Consider the following 21,519-nt stretch of genomic DNA (forward strand, 5'->3'; position numbering starts at 1 on the left):
AAGTAGCATCAACAGTTCTTGCATCGATCGCCTCGATAGTCCGTGCGTCATAAATGACATCATCAGTTTCTGCATTCTCCGTATCAACATGTCCCACTCCAGGCCTAGGCACTGGAGAATCACTAGGGCTGGCTCCTAGTACACAGTCCATAGCACCTGGGGCCTCACCAGCACTCCCCCCTTGCACAGCATTATCAAACCGCACCTGGCAAGAGTCCTGAACTTCTGCTGGGGGTGCAGGCTCCACAGGGTTAGAAATAGGCTCATACCGGGCCACTAACCGTCCCAGGTCAGTACCCAGCAAAACGTTGGTGGGGATTTTGTCGGTTACCCCAACTTCTTTCAATCCGCTGCCGGCCCCCCAATTCAGGTGGACCAAGGCGGTGGGTATGGCTGGGGTGACACCCCCAATTCCTCTGACAGCAATCATTTTCCCAGGTATGTACTGCTCCGGGTTCACAAGCTGGGGATGTATGAGAGTCACTTCTGCTCCAGTGTCTCTCAGCCCAGTGGCAATTGTACCCCCAACCGTGACAAGCTGAAGATTCTCTGCATAGCCAGTAGCATTCCTGGTAGCACACAAAGCCGTTGGGAGTTCACTGGGGTTTGAGGCCTCACTGGATTTTGGGGCCTCCCTCTTCCTCTCTGGGCAAGTCCTGCTGATATGACCCACCCTGTCACATACAAAGCATTTCCGAGTGTCAGGGGTTGGTTGCCTGAATCCAGGAGACAGCGGTGCTTGCCTCCTCTGGGTGCTGGGTGACACAGGTTTAGCACTCTGTTCTCCCCTCCAGCTGGGCGTAGTAGTCCTCCTGGACTCAGGTGCTCTATGGGCGGTGTAGGAATCTGCCATTTCCGCAGCCTCATCCACTGTCTTTGGTTCTCGATCCAGCACAAACAGCCGGACCTCAACAGGACAGGTGTGTAGGAACTGGTCTTTTATCATCAGCTCCTGCAGGGCATCCAAGGTTTTGACTGACAGTCCTTTTAACCACTGCTGGAAGGCAGTGCGCAGGTTGCACGCATGATCCAGGTAACTGTCATTAGGACCTCGCTGCACTGTCCTGAAACGTTTGCGATACACCTCTGGCGTGAGGTGGTATCGTGCAATAATGGCTTTCTTAATTGCCTCAAAGTCTGTTTCTTCCTCCTGGGGGAGACTCACAAACGCCTCCAGGGCCTTGCCTCTCAGCCCTGGTGTGAGGTATCTTACCCACTGCTCACGGGGCACCCCATACTGCCGACAAGTCCTTTCAAACCCCTGTAGGAAAGTGTCTATGTCAGAGTCCTTGTCCATAGCGGGGAACTTATCCAGGGGGATTCTGTGGACTCGCTCACCTTCGCGTTCTGCGGGTCCAGCAGACCGGTTCTGCTGCTGAAGTTTAGCCAGCTCCAGCTGGTGTCGCTGTGCAACTTGTTCCCTCTGGGCTTGTCGTATTTCCCTCTCTGCTTGCCGATGTTCCTGAATCAGCTTTAGGCGCAGTTCGGGCTCAGCCGAACCTAGTAGCTGTAGGTCGGCTTCCAGAGATGTCATCTCTGTGTTCGGTGGATCATCCAGGACATCGTCTCCACTCGCATCCTGTGGCGGGAGCGATTCCTTCTCTGGCGTGTCGTGAGCTGCATCCGCTGACGTTGAAGCACGGACTCGCTCTGCCTCATCATGCTCCTCGAGCGCACAAACTAACTGCTCCTTAGTCTGGCCGCTCACCGTCTCGATGCCTTTGTGCTCACACAGGTTGAGTAGTATCTCTTTGTTTTGCCTTGCATAGCTGGATGCTTTCTGAGCCATCGTGTTGCAAAAAATAAAAAGAAAAAAGGGGGGGAAGGGAAAGCAAATACCAAGTGTGTATCTTTGAACAAAGAAAAAATGTATATAGATTCTGCACTGAGTAGACTTCTGTAGGCTAGTCGATTCTAGCAAGCTTCCAGCCTTTAGTACTCAGAATAGCGAGCTAAACTGCGTACTAATGTACTAAACGTTCCCACCACTGCCAGCCAATTAGGTCAGGAACCGACCCGCGGCACGCCTGCGTATGCGGTTCTCGACTGCGGGTTTGACCAGATCAAGCGGGGAGCAGCCTAATTTAAGCTACAAACAAGGCTGTGACCCCCCAGAACACTTCTCACTGCCACCACTAGCGGTTCGCTAAACACGTCCCCTCAGCTGTCGAGGGCTAAACACACAATCTGCGTTTTCGTATTTGGGTCAGCTTTGCGCTTAGGCCGAATACGAGAACGCCACGCACCCACACACAGTTGCAATCTTACACTGTAATGAAGCAAAACCACTAACAGTTGTTCCGAACGATACTGTTAGCCACTCTGCTGTCGCTACTCGCACTGGCGGTTTTCGTACGTTGGGTCAGCTGCGCGCTTTAGGCCAACGTATGACAAACGCCCCCACACACAATGCAATTACAATTTCATATGGTAGTGTTGCTCAAGCGTACAAATAGGCATGGACTATACACAGTTGCACTTCAATCTCTTCTAGGCTATAAGTGTTAGTTTAGCACAGCAGAAGTCAAGCTTATTAAATAATAATTTAATCCAGAAAAACATGGAACAATGCAGAACAGAATATATGCAAAAGATTACAAAAAAACAAAGTAAAAAAGTTACAAAATTAAGAGTTACAAAGATAAGAGGTTACAAAGATACACACCAAGCAGTTTGCTTACCAAAATACAGGAATCCAGATAGAAGAATCTTGGACTTTTGTGGACGGACACAATTCTGGTTAGACCAGGAGTCCACTAGCTTGGGCCAGGAGACCGGCCGCAGCTACCGTCAGAAGAGAACTGATTTGAGGTAGCTGTCCCCTGGTTTTTATAATGAAATATTCGCCTCGAGGCTGTAAGCCTGTGTGGACGGGGGGAGACTAGATTTAATTACATCCTCAGTCATAATTGGATATTCAGAGATCCAACATCCACTATAGTACCCACACCCAACAAAAGACTTCCTTAGCCCAATTTCCCCAGGTTACAATGTCTATACATCAAGAGATTGTTAAGTGAGGCTTTTCAACTCTACCAATAATTTAATTTCCTCACAGTGAAATAGGGTTTCTTCACCACAAGCTGACATGTTTTAGACTTTTCCTGACTAGGCTTGCTTTGTGTATTGAGACAATGGGCCGTCTCCTGAGTTCAAAAAGCCAGGCAGATAATAACATTAGCAGAAACTCAAAGCACCTCATATGGTCAAGACAATACCCACTTCCTTGCCCCAAGCAACAGCTCCCTTCTAGCAGACGTACATGGAACACAGGCAGAAAAATGAAAGAATATGTTCCTGTTCCTTACATCCTAAGCACCCCAATATATTCCTGACAGTGCAGGTGTCACCAGGGTGTGTGGGCAGGGTGCTGTGGATGCCATTGGTGCTGGTTTGGGTGGATGCTAGTTGTTTTGGTGGAGAGTTGGGGGGAGAGCATGGGTGGTGGTGGCAGTCACTAAAGTATAGCAATCCCTGGCAGAGCATCTTTGAAAGTACTGCTGGGGCTCCCCATTGGTCCCCTCTCATGGAGAATTTTCATTGATCTGTTAAAGGCACTTTCAAAGATGTTTTGCCAGGGCTTGCTATACTTTAGTATAGTAAGTGTCGGTGGCGATGTGGACGCCCATGTTTGTCGCTCATCCCGGATCTTCAATTAATATAATAAGAGGATATTGGCGTGGGACATTTACTATGATATTGGTAAGGGATTTTGCCAAAGGTAAGTGTTTCTGGTCTCGTTATGTTTTTATTTATTTTTTAACGCTTTGTGGAACTACCCATAATAAGTAGTTACCCCCACCCTTCTCCTGGGCACCAGAGGTGGAGATGAGACTTGTCCATGGAGGAGAGGGGGAGGCTTTGTCACAGAGGTATGCTCATGCTGGTGCTACTTACCTTTGTGGGCTGTTTGTTCCTTTACTTGCTCCACCCAGTCCCCACAATTACTCCTTGAAAAATGTGACGTTCAGCTTAAAGGAGTTATCAGGGAAATTAGACAAAATGAACTGTACTCACCTGGTGCTTTCTCCAGCCCCTTGCAGCCGACCGCTCCGCGCCGCCGACAGTGCGGAGGCCGACCTCGAGGTCAGCTGCAAGGGCCTGGAGAAAGCCCCAGGTGAGTAAAGCTCATTTGGTCTAATTTCCCTGATAACACCTTTAAGTAAAATTTTCAGACAGGAAAAGCCAGGCTCCTAGCGATGTTCCCTTCTATTCAGAGGCGTATCTAGAGGGGTGCAGGTATGGCACATGCCATGAGTGCCACAGAACCATGGGCGCCATGCCTGCCCCCATGCCTCCCCATCACTCAGACCTCAGATCAGATTAGTTCTGTTATATAAGGAACATGGCTACTTTATTTATGTATGTAGGGCACACTTGGCTTAGTGATAGCTTTAGAGATAGCGCTACACCAATGTCCCTAATCTCAATTTGCATGTAAATAACACCCTAAACACTAAAATTGATTGTTGGAGCAGCTCCTTCTACATACACAAACAATCTCTCACTAGAAGGTAGCGTCTGCACAACTAAAAAAGTCCATGCAATGGTTGCAGAGCAATGCAAAAGGTACAGTTCAGTATAGTGGACGTAATTCTCAAAGCATAAGTCGTAGATAGCTGATAATCTCACCAAAGCATGGATCACCACCACCACACCGCAAGGTTCCGGACTCACCAGATGGTAGGACCTATACTAGGCCAAGTTGCACATTGGGACACTTGGCTTAGTGTTAGAAAAGAGGACAGAGGAGATAAGAAGAGATATTTCCAAAACAGGAACTTCAGCAATAGCCCGAGCCAAAAAACACAGGCAACCATAATACGTGTACATGAGAAAGGATGCTATTTTTGGAGGGGAAGGGGGCTCTGACCGGGAAGGGGGGGGGGCAATTTCATTGTTTGCCATAGGCTCTATATTACATAGATACGCCTCAGCTTCTATTACCCTTCCATTCCCTGCCTCATGCATTCCCCTGAACGGAATGAATAAATGTGGTGGGGAAGAGCAGGGAGGCTACCTCTTCCTGTCTGAAAATTTGACTTTAGCCAAAAATCTAATTTTTACATTATGATTATGGGGGCCCATGGGGGAATGACAAGAGGAATGGATAATGCACAGAGGTGTGCCGATCCAGCATGAACATACCTCTGTGCTTATATTAAGTAGCTTTGGTTGAGGCCAGGTATTCTCTAATATATGTATTTGGCGAAGCATAGCGACTATTTAAAGGGGCACTATGAGGGAAATTATGCTGTTCCCTTATCGCCACCATCAGTTATTTAATATGGACAGCATAAATTTAACCATAGAGCTTGTGTTAAAAAAAATAGCTCCTAAGACCAATTCTACTCTTCTACACAGTTGAGCTGCATCAATAAATCAGCTCTTCCTGATAAGAATGTGACGCTCTCTGCTAACTGCTAGCAGCCTATTGTCTTACTCTGCCCACAGCTGATTTATTACGCGGCTCACACACTCCAGAGCTGTGCTATTGCTTTTCACATGTAGCTAAAATGTAACAAGCTAAGTAACTAATTAGCAGCCTGTTTATTTATTTACATGTGAAAAGCAACATCTTGGCTCTGTAGTGTTTGAGCTGTGCTATAATTCAGCTCTAGAAGAGTGTCTGCTAGCAGTTTAGCAGAGAGCAAGGAATAGCCCAGCCTGTCGCTTCTTATCAGGAACACCTTATTTAATGATGCATAGAACTTAAAGAGAATGGGAACCGGATTAGTAAAAGAAAAGCCAGATACTTACCTAAGGAGAGGGAAGGCTCTGAGTCCTAATGAAGAACTCATTTTGGCAGCATTCAGAAAAGGACAGTGCACAAAAATATAATTAGATTCAATAATGCGTAATTTAGGACAACAAGTAGGCCCAACCTTGTAGTTAGCATAAATAAAAAAGAAAATTTGTTGGTATAGAGTGCCACATCAATTTTTGTCCAAAACACTATTTTTATTGCACAAAAAATTGGGACACATGTGTGCTAACGCACACCCAAGTAACCAGCAAACATATAATTCCTAAAATTGATTACATTCACACCATTAAAAAACCTGAGGTAGCCACCGGGGTCATTAAATGCATATCCATAATATCACAATAAGCTCTCTAATTATATACGCTTTTGGATTATACTCCCTATTTCCATAAATTGTGTATTGCCACACTGTCTACTTATGTGGCAAATATGCCTGATTAGCAAGCAGTTAGTAGCCAAGCAAATAGATAAGCTGCAAGGAAATAAGCAGGATTCTTCATTGCTGATTAAGCCATGCATAGACTTGCAACAGCACATATACTTGCGATTTGAAGCTGCAGTTAACAGTTCTCACAGTGTTGATCATACCGCTCCACAAAGGGACAGTTCAAGCTTCCAGAGTTGATAAGCTTAATTAAAATGGGCCCATTATGTCCTCACCGGTGTGCGTGGAGCACTGCGCAGGCTTGCCTTTTGACTGTGTTATCTGGCTTGTATTTGTAGTCCACCCTGTGTATGGCATACAGGACGAGTGAAAGAGATTCCTTCCTGTGCATACAGACCGCCGTGCTCCAACTGCTCTGGCGTCTGCCCGCACTCTCTGCCAGGATCTAAGCCTCACACTTTACTGCAGCAAAGTCCACACGCTAACTCCGGCATTCCAGGGAGTAGGATCGCATGGCCGGCCGGTGGCTCCTCCCACCTACGCGTTTCACATCATCAGACGTTTCATCAGAGTCCTAATGAGCCTCCCCTCTCCTTTCCCGGTGCTGGCTCCCCGTAGCAGTATTTGACTAAATTGGTCAAATACTGCTACTTCCGCCGCTGAAGGGAGGCTTCGGGAATCCGAGTGCTTCCGAAAAAAAAACAATTTCATCCATCCTACTCCTGAAAAATGTATTTTTTTTAGAACCTCCCAGTTTTATTTTCCGTTTTAAAAAGCTAAAAAAGGTTTAATGCTATTGTCTCATGATGATGATTCAGCTTTTCCATAGTCTCGCAGTTCGCAATCATGTGACCCCCAACAAGACAAATTCAGCAATCATGAGGCCCCCAACAAGACAAATTCAGCAATCATGAGGCCCCCAACAAGGCACATTCAGCAATCATGAGGCCCCCAACAAATCATGAGGCTCCCAACAAGACAAAATCAACAATCGTGATGCCCTCAACAAGTCACGAGGCCCCCAACAAGACAAATTCAGCAATCATGAGGCCCCCAACACGACAAATTCAGCAGTCATGAGGCACATAGAGAGCATTTCACATTAATAGGCAGAAGATAGTGACAGGTGCCCCCCCAGTAAGTGACAGGTGTCCCCCCAGTTAGATAGTGACAGGTGTCCCCCCAGTTATATAGTGACAGGTGCCCCCCCAGTTAGATAGTGACAGGTGCCCCCCCAGTTAGAGAGTGACAGGTGCCCCTCCCCCAGTTAGAGAGTGACAGGTGCCCCCCCAGTTAGAGAGTGACTGGTGCCCCCCCAGTTAGAGAGCGACTGGTGCCCCCCCCAGTTAGAGAGTGACTGGTGCCCCCCAGTTAGAGAGTGACAGGTGCCCCCCAGTTAGAGAGTGACAGGTGCCCCCCAAGTTAGATAGTGACAGGTGCCCCCCAAGTTAGATAGTGACAGGTGCCCCCCAGTTAGAGAGTGACAGGTGCCCCCCAGTAAGAGAGTGACAGGTGCCCCCCAGTAAGAGAGTGACAGGTGCCTCCCAGTAAGAGAATGACAGGTGCCCCCCAGTAAGAGAGTGACTGGTGCCCCCCAGTTAGAGAGTGACTGGTGCCCCCCAGTTAGAGAGTGACAGGTGCCCCCCCAGTTAGAGAGTGACAGGTGCCCCCCAGTAAGAGAGTGACAGGTGCCCCCCAAGTTAGATAGTGACAGGTGCCCCCTAGGTAGAGAGTGACAGGTGCCCTCCAAGTTAGATAGGTGTCCGCCTTACCTCATTGCAGCGCTGCCCGCCAATGCCTTCTCCTCTGTCCACGCTGGGCTAGCGCTGCCTCACAGCTCAGACCTCACAGATCACGGCGACTGAAACAAGCAGAGCGCGCGCATAACACCCGCGCGGCAGAACGTCACATGCGGAAGTGACTGATTTCACTTCCGCATGTGACGTACTCCGTGCGGGTAATATGCGCACTCTGTTTGCCTCAGTCGCCGCGATCTGTCAGGTCTGAGCTGTGAGGCAGCACAGCGGGGACACAGGAGAGGCCACACAAGAGGCAGCAGGCATGGCGCCCATAGCGCACGCCATGCCTGCATCCCGGGGAGAGGAGCGGGCCGCAACAGGAGGCCTGGCGGCCCGGATGCGGGCTGCGGGTCGCCAGTTGGACAGCGCTGTGCTAATTCACAAAGATTTTCACAGGTGCAGTAGGAGTTCTGTAATTTACTGAAAAACATGGCTTCAATTCACAAAGACCTGTGCAGTAACAGTAGAACAACACTGCAATAGTAAAAGTCATCCCCAGCATCCCTTTAGATCTACATGTTCATTCTAGTCCCTCTGAATCTGTCTATTAGTCTTTCTTAACATTTTATCTAATGGCCAGAGTTTAGGTGAACTTCCAATAAACATCAGACACATCATGCTTAGATGAATTCAGCACTTGCTCCTCAACATCTTCAAACAGGAACCTAAAGGGTTACTTGTCTAAAGGTCTGCAGGGGAAATCTCTTCTCTGCAGGCTCTCTTCTCCGCTGCCTGGGGGGTAGAGAAACTCGTCCCTTTCTAGAATATATCGGCACCAATAAAGAGAATAGCCAGAGGGGAGTCTCTTCCTTTTGGCTCTCTGCTCAGTCTGTCAACTGTTATCCCATGCTGAAGCTAGTTTCTGACAGATCAGCAGGTCTTAAAACCACTTAACGACCGCCTAACGCCGATAGGCGTTGGCAGGTCGTTAGTGGTATAGCATGGAAACGGCCTTTCCATGCCAGTTCACGGAGGGTGTCTCCGTGAACAGTCTGCGAGCCGCCGATCGCGGCTCGCAGGCGAAATGTAAACACGCGGGGAAGAAATCCCCGCTGTTTACATCATACGTCGCTGTTGCGCAGCAGCGCCGTAAAGGAGATCAGCGATCCCCGGCCTCTGATTGGCCGGGGATCGCCGGCATATGATAGGCTGAAGCCTGTCAGTTCCGGCGCAGGATGGATCTCCGTCCTGCGCCACCCAGGTAAAGGAGGGGAGGGAGGGAAAGCCAGGAAGGGGGGAAAACGCTGCGGAGGGGGGCTTTGAGGAGCCCCCCCGCAACACAAATATAGCCGGCGGCGATCAGACCCCCCCAGCAGGACATCCCCCTAGTGGGGAAAAAAAGGGGGAAGTCTGGTCGCCCTGGCTGCCGGCTGATCTGTGCTGTGGGCTGGAGAGCCCACGCAGCACAGATCAGCCAGAATTCGTCTGGTCCTGAAGTGGTCATCCCTTTTGGCTTTACTGCATGCTCTAATCTTCAGGAATTGACATTTAATGACGTGTGTTGAGGTACCGTATTTTTCCGAATAGAAGACGCACTTTTTCTCCCCAAACTTTGAGGAGAAAAATAGGTGCATCTTATATTCCAAAGGTATGGTAAAGCGTTATGCAGAGTGTGCAGAGAAGCGATATTACCTGCTCCTGCCGGCGTGATCCTCTCCCTCTGGCTCCGGGTCCTGGCAGCGCATTTCTCTTCTTGTCTTTACGCTCTCTAGGGACATAGAAAGCATATAAAGCACCACCGGGTCCTCAGTCCTCAGACATGCTGTTTACAATACATGAGCAGCGCATAACATCAAGAGAGTTTGAGAGGGGGGGGGGGGGTAAAAGGTCTATAAGATGTCCCTGCACTACAGACGCATAGGTTTAGCTATTTTTTTCCGATTTCTGTCCTCTAAACCTAGATGCGTTGCACATGCCGTAGCATCTTATATTCTAAAAAATACGGTATTTACTGCACAGGTCAGTAATTTACCTCACTGCCCAGTAATTTCAGCTTGCCATGCGGTAACAGCTTTTATGAATTGACATCTTACTAAATGCGCGGTAAAATCAGCTGTGTTCTGCATTACCACATGCGATAATGCTTTAAGAATTGAAGCCATTGTGTGCTGAAGTGGCTATAGGTAGAACTGTGTGTACTTACAATGCTTACAAGGTGGTAGCTTGTTAGCTAGCTAAAGTGTATTCCACCTATAGGATTTATTCAGTGCAGATTTAAAGAGACACTGAAGCGAAAAAAAAATATGATATAATGAATTGGTTGTGTACTATGAATAATTACTAGAAGATTAGCAGCAAAGAAAATATTCTCATACTTTTATTTTCAGGTATATAGTGTTTTTTCTAACATTGCATTATCCTATAATATGTGCAGATTACACAACACTCAGCATTCAAAATGAGTCTTTCAGAGCAGTCTGTGAAGTAATGACATCTCCTCTGCCAGAGGAAAAGTAAACAGTTCAATTACAGTTGAGATAATAAAAGTCAGATAACAGCCCTCTCCACCACCAAGTTAGTCGGAGAGCTTAATAGCTTTTTTGCATAGAGATAACAACTGGAGTTTCTCAACTCTTCCTGTACTGGAAACAATTAGACTGATGTATCTGATCTTAATGTTTTTTTTCTTAGCTGTACTACACATACAAATCATAATATCATCATTTTTTTTCCGCTTCAGTGTCTCTTTAAATAGGTAAATTGTGTGTACTTAGCTACACGTTACAACTATTATTATTTATTTTTGTTATTTAGCATTTATATAGTTCCAATATCTTCCATGGCACTGTACAGAGTATATTATCTTGTCACTATCTCTCAGAGGGGCTTACAATCTAATCCCTACCATAATTATATATCCATCATTGTCAAGGACCATGTTTAGGGGAAGCCAATTAACTTATGTTTTTAGGATGTGTTAGGAAACCAGAGTGCCCAGAGTTGAATGTTGAATGGGGGTATTCAAACATGGGGAGAACATACAAACTCCATGCAGATAGTGTCCCCTGGCTGGGATTTGAACAAAGTATCCAGTTCCCAACTTCACTACCATTTACTTACTGTACAAGTCCATCATAGCAGTTCATTTCCCACTCAATAAAAATAACCTTCATTTCATTCCATGTGACATTTTCACTCACATTGACTTACATATTGCAGCTTTTAAGGTTCCAGTCTAAACATTACACTTCTGACAATTGTTATAAAAAAATTGTACGCTTATTTGTTGCTTAACACTTCAAGACACTAACATGTTGTACAGCTCTGCACCAGCAAAAAAAAAAACATTGCACGCTTATTAGTTGTTTTTGTTTTTTATTATTTTTTTGTGTGTGAACATATTGCACTATTGTGAAATAATTGACATTGGAGTGATACATAGGGCTTGATTCACAAAAGCGTGCTAACAGTTAGCACGCTTGTGAAAAGCCCCTTATCACGCCTAAACTCAGTTTAGGCGTGATAAGTTCTGATCGCGCGCAACGGGACTTTGCGCGACGGACTTTGCGCGTGATCAGGTGTACACGGCGGTGCTAACCCAGTTAGTGCTAAACTTTTTAGGCGTGCTAACTAGGTTAGCACCGCTTTGTGAATCAAGCCCATAGTGATTTATCTCTCTTTCTCACATATTGTGATCAAAGCACTGTTAGAAATAGAGAGATACATTCATATAAAAGTGCAGGGGGGGGTAACATTGCACATTTGAGGGACATGGCCTTACTGCAGGGAGGGGGATAAAAGTAATATGGAGATAGAACATGGAAATGGCAATATGGGAGTGGGGGACGGGGTGATTGGACCTACTGGGTGGCATGGTTATACTGGGGAAAACTTAGACATAGTGGGTAGAGAGCCTCATGATTTGTAGTATCCTCCCTGTACCTACATTTGGATAAATGCTGTTTATGAGACACCTATTATTTTTCATCATTTTCCATCTTTTGTATTCATAGGTGTCCTCTGCAATATGGGGGTGGAAAAGCTTTCTGCAACTCATGGGAGTTCCATTTTGTTTCAGATGAGCACATCAGAAAGAACTGAAGACATTATGAGTATATTTTGGAGCCACACCAAAGCCCAAATGAAACATACAGTGGCCATTTGCAAGCCAAGTTCCAATAGTGTAACGTTCATAAAACGGGCAAGATGCCAACAACCAGAACTGTCACTACACATCAGTGAGCTGACAGAAGATGACAGCGGACTCTATGAAGCTGTGATATATAGTACCAGAGACCCTCTACATGCCTATTTCTACTTACATGTGAATGGTAAGGGCTAAGGCAAGGGACAGGCCATCCGTGAGGGTTAGGTTACTATTAAGCATTGAGTTAGGCATTAGGTTTTGTGCAGACGTTAGATTAGTTTGGAGACATGGGTCAAAGTTAGGAGAGCTTTGTGCAAGAGATAAGTTAATATTAGGTTAGGGAGATGTTTAGGATGGTTAATGGCTTCATTTAATAGGTTGGTTTCAAGCTTCGTGTGAGAGATTAATGCTAGGCTATGTGTGAGGGATATCATGGGTTTTAAGTGAAGGTTAGCTTAAGGAAAATCTGTAACGAAAAAACGTCCCCTGGGGGTACTCACCTCGGGTGGGGGAAGCCTCCGGATCCTATTGAGTCTTCCACCGTCCTCCTCGGTCCCCCGGTGGCGGCGAAAATCTTCCCGGAGCAGTGGCGATGTAAATATTTACCTCCATGGCTCCAGCGCAGGCGCAGTATCCGCTCTTCCCATGGAGATAGGCGGAAATAGCCGATCTCCGTTGGGCCGCTCTACTGCACAGGCACAAGTCTCCTGGGCCTGTGCAGTAGAGCGGACGCGACGGAGATCGGCTATTTCCACCTATCTCCGTCAGAAGAGCCAAAACAGCGCCCCCGCTGGAGCCTAGAAAGGTAAATATTGAACAGGCTGTCGGATTTGTCATGCCGGCTTTGAAGGGCTGCAGCGAGACCCCCGTGGGACAGAGGAGGACGGGGAAAGCCTCATTAGGATCCTGAGGCTTCCCCCTCCCGAGATGAGTACCCCCAGGGGACATTTTTCTCATTACAGTGTCTCTTTAATGTTGGGATTCAAATAGAGGTTTGTTTAATGTTTGGCTTTTAATGAGGAATAAGTTAGTTTCAGGCCTCTTTCACACTGGGTGCGTTGAGAAACATGTAATAGTGCATGGTAAAAAAAATGCTTGTGTTTGTGCGCTTTAGGGTGCGTTTCAGTGCGTTGCGGTGCACTTTTTTTAAGTATGTTTTGCTTATTGTAGCAGTAGCAGTTGTCAATAAGGCTTTGTTTTCATATGAAAATGTATATTTTTTTTTCAATTAGGGGTGATAAAAAATGCATGCGCTTCTATGCGCTAAAAAAACGCACACATTCACTTTTGCACTGCTCGGAGTCCCTTTAACCACTTGAGGACCGCCCCCAGCCGATGGGCGGCGGCAAAGACCGGGCCCAAACGACCGCAATACGCCCATCGGCGGGGGCGGCATCAGCGGTGGCTGTGCGGCGATCGCGTCATCAATGACGCGATCGCCGCCGGCAATAGGCTCCGCCCACTCTGCACGGAAACCCGCCGGCCAATTAGCAGCGCCGGCGGGTTTCAAATGCGGCGATCCGGCCAATCAGAGGAGTATAATACACTTTGTTATTGTAACAAAGTGTATTATACTGGCTGCCTCCTCCGCTGATGGTCACTCGTCGTGCGACCATCAGAGAGGACGGCAGCCTTGCAGCTAAGTGCACACAAACACTCTTTGCCCCACATAGACCACCCGATCGCCCACCCCAGCCCTCAGAACCCCCCATGACCACCCCAGCACACCAGCATCTGCACCCCACCACCCACCTAAAAACCCATCAATCACTCCCTGTCACTATCTAGGGACGCTATCCCCTAGGTTAGGTCCCTAACTGCCTCCTAGGGTCCCCTGATCACCCCCCCTACCCTCAGATCCCCCCCAGACCCTCTCCCAGACCACCCCCCTGTATGCTGTATACAGCTATATAGCTGTCTTACCCACTGATCACCTGTCTATCACCCATCTATCACCTGTCTATCACCCCTTGTCACCAAGACCCATCAGCGCAGACCCTAAACTGTCCCTTGGGGGCACCTGATCACCCACCCAGACCCTCAGATTGCCCTCAGACCCCCCCCTCCTGATAACCTCCCCAGTGCATTGTTTACATCTATTCTCCCCTGTAATCCCTCACTGATCTCCTATCGTCACCCCCTGTGTCTGCCACCCACCAGATCAGGACCCAGTCTGCCCCGTGCGGGCACCTAATCAACCCCCCACACCCTTAGATCGCCCTCAGCCCCCCCCCCCCCCCCAATCACCTTCCCAGTGCATTGTATTTGATTGTGCTGCAATTGTATTTGATTGTGCTGACATTCAATTTCATTGTGCTGACATTCAATTTTATTGTGCTGTAATTGTATTTGATTGTCCCGTGATTTTTTTTGATTGTCCCGTGATTGCCCTGTGATTGCCCTTTGATTGGCCTGTGATCGTCTTTGATTGTCCCGTGATCGGCTTTGATTGTCCCGTGATCGGCTTTGATTGTCCCGTGATCGGCTTTGATTGCCCTGTGATTGCCCTGTGATTGGCCTGTGATCGGCTTTGATTGTGTCGTGATTGGTTTGATTGCCCTGTGATTGGCCTGTGATTGGCCTGTGATTTGCTTTGATTGGCCTGTGATCGGCTTTGATTGTGTCGTGATTGGTTTGATTGCCCTGTGATTGACTTTGATTGTCCCGGGAATTGAGTGCCCTGTGATTGGCCTGCGATTGCCCTGTGATTGCCTTTGATTGTCCTGTGATTGTTTCTGATTGCCTCCGATTCCCCACTCGCCACCACCCCCCTGTCACTATCCAAGTGATCTAAAAACAGTGAAAACTGTCACTTTTTTAGTATCACTAGTGTTAGCAGTTAGGCCAGTTAGCTAGGCCCCTTTGTAAGTGTCAGTTAGTGCTCAGCCCACTGCACCACAGTCACTAATTAGCGTCATCACTGTCGCTAATCAACATTGGTACTATATAGTATCTGTAAGTGATCATTACTGATCGCAGTCAGATCTATTAGGGTCACTAGGATCCACAAAAAAAAACGCAGTGTTTGCCCGATCAGGCCTGATCGTTCGCCTGCACTTGCGTTCAGCCCGCCCCACCGCAGTGACAGAATTTTTTTTCTGATCACTGCAAAAAACACTGTACAATAGCTGTGGCACTGTAAACCTCAGTTTTGATTTATTTTTTTTATCAAAACTCAGTGAGCACAGCTTTCTACCTCTCAAATACTCCCTTTTGCTAGGTAGGTGCTCTTTTTTCTGCGTAGTCTCAGAGGAATACCCCCTAAATTTAGCAGCCCACCATGGCAAGAAAGGGGTATTCCGATGATGAGGTTCTCAGGTACATGGCCCAGTCGGATGAGGACGATTGGGACGCCTCATTCGACGAATCTTCCGGGTCAGAGTTTGAACCTGAATTGAGCAGTGGCTCACTGACCGATAGTGATGATGAGGTTGAGGTCCCGGCTAAAGCCAGGCGTACCACACCCCATGTTGTTGGACTGCAGGTGGCGCAGGATCAGCCTCAAGGGCAGCAGAGTGGTGTTCGTGCTGGTCTGAGATTTCATGGTGGGGCAGGCACCAGCAGCACAACATCTCCTGGACCTAGCACCAGTACTTCCGTAGACCCTGGTGAAGTGGCGAGCACCAGCATGGAAGTTGAAACTGGTTCGGTGGCACGTGCAGTAAGATCCCAGTCGCAGCCACCAAGAAGACGGGCCCGTACTACCCCTAATTTACCAGAGGTGCTGGCAAACCCAAATTGGCAATCCCCTGATTCCGCCGCACCCGTACTTCCCCCTTTCACCGCCCAGTCTGGAGTCCAGGTGGAGACAGATAATCTAGGATCGGCCCTAGACTTTTTCTATCTTTTCTTCACCCAGGATCTCTTGGACTTAATTGTGGCAGAGACCAACCGTAAGGCCACACAATATATAACCGCCAATCCGGAAAAGTACCTTGCCCAGCCTTTTCGGTGGAAACCAGTCCAAGTTTCCGAAATGAAAATTTTTTTGGGCCTTCTCCTTCACACGGGACTAGTAAAGCAGAATGTGTTGCGGTCTTATTGGTCTACGGACCCAGCACATCATGTTCCCCTGTACTCTGCTGCCATGTCCAGGACACGATTTGAGAACATCCTGCTCTTCCTGCACTTCAATGACAACGAAACCTGTCATCGAAGTGACCACCCTGCTTTTGACCGGCTCCACAAAATTCGACCCCTCATAGACCACCTGTCATCCAGATTTGCAGATGCTTATACCCCTGACCAGGACATCTGCGTAGACGAGTCCCTCATACGCTTTACCGGGCGCCTTCGCATCAAACAGTACATCCCAAACAAGCGCGCCCGGTATGGGGTGAAACTGTATAAGCTCTGTGAAAGGGCCACAGGCTATACATCTTATTTTAGGGTCTATGAGGGAAAAGACTCAAAATTGGAGCCGGTCGGATGCCCTGACTACCTGGGGAGCAGTGGAAAGGTTGTGTGGGACTTGGTGTCACCCATGTTCCAGAAGGGGTACCATCTTTTTGTGGACAATTATTACACAAGTGTGGCCCTCTTTCAGCACTTAAAAATAGAAAAAATCCGATGCTGTGGCACCGTGCGGCCTAGTCGCCGGGGCTTCCCCCAACGGCTCATTACCACCAGACTTCAACGGGGGCAGAGGGCCGCCTTGTGTGCTGACGACCTGCTCGCGGTGAAATGGAAGGACAAGAGGGAGGTTTACTTCCTGTCCACCATTCACGCAGACACGACAGTTGAAATTCAACGGCGAACTAAGGTCATTGAAAAACCCCTTGTCGTCCACGAGTATAATACTAACATGGGAGGGGTGGACTTCAATGACCAGAGGTTAGCGCCCTATTTAGTTGCCCGAAAAACAAGACGCTGGTATAAAAAAGTGTCTTTTTACCTCATTCAATTGGCAATTTACAACAGCTTTGTTCTCTACAGTAAGGCTGGGAGAACTGGCTCGTTTATTCAATTTAATAAACAGATCGTGATGGAACTCCTGTATCCAGGAGGTGCCGTGGCCCAACCCCAAGATGCAACTAGCCGGCTGCATGGAAGGCATTACGCCTATCCAATTCCGACTACCCCAGGTCAACGAATCCGAAGAAAACGCTGTCGTGTCTGCAGCAGGGCTGGAATAAGGCGTGACACCACTGTTTATTGTCCCACCTGTCCTGACCAGCCTGGCCTATGCCTAGGGGAGTGTTTTGAGAGGTACCACGAGCAGGTACACTATTAGAGAGTAGGGAACTCCACACACAGCGGTAGGGACACAAGGGTCTCTCAGTGCTATTTCACACTGCTGCGATGCGTTAGGGCAAAATGCCTAGCAAAAGTCACACTTTGCGGTCCCCCCCTACGCCGGAAGTGCTTGACTTAACGCTAGTGCAGGCCTACGTTACTGCGTGGCTTCTGTGGCAATATCGATCGGCGCGGAAGTCATGTTAGTCTATGGCGACACAGTTCATTACTAGGCCGAATGCTACTCTTGTGGTATTGCCTGAAGGTCTGTTTTGGACGATACGGTGCGGCGGGCTCGACCCACCGGATATGTCAATATGCAGTGTGAAACCAAACATCGGGTTTCCAGAGACCCTAATACACAGGGCTGCCAGAAACCTCTCCTTTCACTTGGGACAAATTGCGTAATGTATTTCGCCACAACTCTGTGCAATTTGCACTTCGCACATTGTTCCATGGGGGAGGAGAGGTTTGTCCTCGGGAGGTAAGTTAAAAAAAAACAAAAAACAGGTAAGCAAAGAAGTTAATGTTTGGTTTGCAATGTTAAGTTTTTTATTAAAAAAGTTCAAAGGTTATTAATGTTAATGAAGTAATTGCTTTGCTGCTTGCTTGTTTTTTGGGTTTTTTTTTCTCTTTTTCCATCCAATAACCTTCCAGGTGGACCGAGCGAATGACTAACCAGCTGCAGCACTGATGGTGCATCCTGACAGAACATTGCGCGTCTGTCAGCTTACACACAAGTCGGTGCATGCAGCGCTGCAGGACGAGATTTCTCCTCCGCAGTCAAAAAGATACGTTTGCCGAGGCATATGGGCCGAGGAGTGGTGTTGGGGATTCATATGCTTTGGCAAACACTTTGTATCAAAAAAGAACTCTGGCAATGATTTGTTCATCCACATCGATCGGTGTGAATGGATAAATCAGGTTTGCCAGGGCATACGAGCTGGTGGGTTTGGATTTTTGGGGCGGCAGCTCCTATGTCCTGGCAGACGCCTTCCTCCTCTTTTTTTTTTTTTTTTTTTTTCAAAATTTTTTGGCAGATATTTTTTCATCCACATTGATTGATTGTTTGACGTTCATTTTTCCTTTCAGCCCACAGTGCATTACCCTTATGCCCAATATAAGGAGTATAGCAGAAACTCCTAATACTGGCCATACATGTAATGATTGCAGAGACCCTAAAATGCCAGGACAGACCCCACGAATGATGCCATTTTGGAAAGAGGACACCCCAAAGTATTCCGTGAGGTGCATGGTGAGTTCATAGAATGTTTTATTTTTTGTCACAAGTTAGCAGAAATTGTGGTTTTGTGTTTTTTTGTTTTTTTTTTTCACAAAATGTCATTTTCCGCTAACTTGTGACAAAAAATAAAATTTTCTATGAACTCACCATGGCCCTCATGGAATACCTTAGCGTGTATTCTTTCCAAAATGGGGCCATTTGTGGGGTTTGTTAACTGTCCTGGCAAGTGGGCGGGGTGCTAAATTTTGAGCACCCCTGTAAAGCCTAAAGGTACTCATTGGACTCTGGGCCCCTTAGCGCAGTTAGGGTGCAAAAAAGTGCCACACATGTGGTATCGCCGTACTCGGGAGAAGTAGAACAATGTGTTTTGGGGTGTATTTTTACACATACCCATGCTGGGTGGGAGAAATACCTCTGTAAATGACAATCTTTTTTGATTTTTTTACACACAATTGTCCATTTACAGAGTTATTTCTCCCACCCAGCATGGGTATGTGTAAAAATACACCCCAAAACACATTGTACTACTTCTCCCGAGTACGGCGATACCACATGTGTGGCACTTTTTTGCACCCTAACTGCGCTAAAGGGCCCAAAGTCCAATGAGTATCTTTAGGATTTCACAGGTCATTTTGCGGAATTTGATTTCCAGACTACTCCTCACGGTTTAGGGCCCCTAAAATGCCAGGGCAGTATAGGAACCCCACAAATGACCCCATTTTAGAAAGAAGACACCCCAAGGTATTCCGTTAGGAGTATGGTAAGTTCATAGAAGATTTTATTTTTTGTCAAAAGTTAGCGGAAAATTGATTTTTATTGTTTTTTTCACAAAGTGTCATTTTCCACTAACTTGTGACAAAAAATAAAATCTTCTATGAACTCACCATACTCCTAACGGAATACCTTGGGGTGTCTTCTTTCTAAAATGGGGTCATTTGTGGGGTTCCTATACTGCCCTGGCATTTTAGGGGCCCTAAACCGTGAGGAGTAGTCTGGAAATCAAATTCCGCAAAATGACCTGTGAAATCCTAAAGATACTCATTGGACTTTGGGCCTTTTAGCGCAGTTAGGGTGCAAAAAAGTGCCACACATGTGGTATTGCCGTACTCGGGAGAAGTAGTATAATGTGTTTTGGGGTGTATTTTTACACATACCCATGCTGGGTGGGAGAAATATCTCTGTAAATGACAATCTTTTGATTTTTTTACACACAATTGTCCATTTACAGAGTTATTTCTCCCACCCAGCATGGGTATGTGTAAAAATACACCCAAAAACACATTGTACTACTTCTCCCGAGTACGGCGATACCACATGTGTGGCACTTTTTTGCACCCTAACTGCGCTAAAGGGCCCAAAGTCCAATGAGTATCTTTAGGATTTCACAGGTCATTTTGCGGAATTTGATTTCCAGACTACTCCTCACGGTTTAGGGCCCCTAAAATGCCAGGGCAGTATAGGAACCCCACAAATGACCCCATTTTAGAAAGAAGACACCCCAAGGTATTCCGTTAGGAGTATGGTAAGTTCATAGAAGATTTTATTTTTTGTCAAAAGTTAGCGGAAAATTGATTTTTATTGTTTTTTTCACAAAGTGTCATTTTCCACTAACTTGTGACAAAAAATAAAATCTTCTATGAACTCACCATACTCCTAACGGAATACCTTGGGGTGTCTTCTTTCTAAAATGGGGTCATTTGTGGGGTTCCTATACTGCCCTGGCATTTTAGGGGCCCTAAACCGTGAGGAGTAGTCTGGAAATCAAATTCCGCAAAATGACCTGTGAAATCCTAAAGATACTCATTGGACTTTGGGCCCTTTAGCGCAGTTAGGGTGCAAAAAAGTGCCACACATGTGGTATTGCCGTACTCGGGAGAAGTAGTATAATGTGTTTTGGGGTGTATTTTTACACATACCCATGCTGGGTGGGAGAAATATCTCTGTAAATGACAATCTTTTGATTTTTTTACACACAATTGTCCATTTACAGAGTTATTTCTCCCACCCAGCATGGGTATGTGTAAAAATACACCCAAAAACACATTGTACTACTTCTCCCGAGTACGGCGATACCACATGTGTGGCACTTTTTTGCACCCTAACTGCGCTAAAGGGCCCAAAGTCCAATGAGTATCTTTAGGATTTCACAGGTCATTTTGCGGAATTTGATTTCCAGACTACTCCTCACGGTTTAGGGCCCCTAAACTGCCAGGGCAGTATAGGAACCCCACAAATGACCCCATTTTAGAAAGAAGACACCCCAAGGCATTCCGTTAGGAGTATGGTAAGTTCATAGAAGATTTTATTTTTTGTCAAAAGTTAGCGGAAAATTGATTTTTATTGTTTTTTTCACAAAGTGTCATTTTCCACTAACTTGTGACAAAAAATAAAATCTTCTATGAACTCACCATACTCCTAACAGAATACCTTGGGGTGTCTTCTTTCTAAAATGGGGTCATTTGTGGGGTTCCTATACTGCCCTGGCATTTTAGGGGCCCTAAACCGTGAGGAGTAGTCTGGAAATCAAATTCCGCAAAATGACCTGTGAAATCCTAAAGATACTCATTGGACTTTGGGCCCTTTAGCGCAGTTAGGGTGCAAAAAAGTGCCACACATGTGGTATTGCCGTACTCGGGAGAAGTAGTATAATGTGTTTTGGGGTGTATTTTTACACATACCCATGCTGGGTGGGAGAAATATCTCTGTAAATGACAATCTTTTGATTTTTTTACACACAATTGTCCATTTACAGAGTTATTTCTCCCACCCAGCATGGGTATGTGTAAAAATACACCCCAAAACACATTGTACTACTTCTCCCGAGTACGGCGATACCACATGTGTGGCACTTTTTTGCACCCTAACTGCGCTAAAGGGCCCAAAGTCCAATGAGTATCCTTAGGATTTGACAGGTCATTTTGCGGAATTTGATTTCCAGACTACTCCTCACGGTTTAGGGCCCCTAAAATGCCAGGGCAGTATAGGAACCCCACTAATGACCCC

General features: G+C 46.8%; 2 protein-coding genes across 2 annotated transcripts in view; one reads left to right on the forward strand and one right to left on the reverse strand.

Moving 5' to 3' along the window:
* LOC137532693 (SLAM family member 5-like) overlaps positions 1 to 21,519 on the reverse strand; it is a 412,994-nt gene that overhangs the window by 230,942 nt on the left and 160,533 nt on the right. Inside the window, exon 3 of the mRNA XM_068253515.1 lies at positions 9,584 to 9,659. Coding sequence (XP_068109616.1) covers positions 9,584 to 9,636 — 53 coding nt within the window. The 5' untranslated portion in view covers positions 9,637 to 9,659. The remainder of the gene's footprint in view (positions 1 to 9,583; positions 9,660 to 21,519) is intronic.
* LOC137532694 (uncharacterized) overlaps positions 1 to 21,519 on the forward strand; it is a 79,338-nt gene that overhangs the window by 46,963 nt on the left and 10,856 nt on the right. The window contains exon 2 of the mRNA XM_068253517.1: positions 11,970 to 12,222. Within this exon, the coding sequence (XP_068109618.1) occupies positions 11,970 to 12,222 (253 nt within the window). The remainder of the gene's footprint in view (positions 1 to 11,969; positions 12,223 to 21,519) is intronic.

This window comes from Hyperolius riggenbachi, chromosome 9 (assembly GCF_040937935.1).
Source record: "Hyperolius riggenbachi isolate aHypRig1 chromosome 9, aHypRig1.pri, whole genome shotgun sequence".
Lineage (NCBI taxonomy): Eukaryota > Metazoa > Chordata > Amphibia > Anura > Hyperoliidae > Hyperolius > Hyperolius riggenbachi.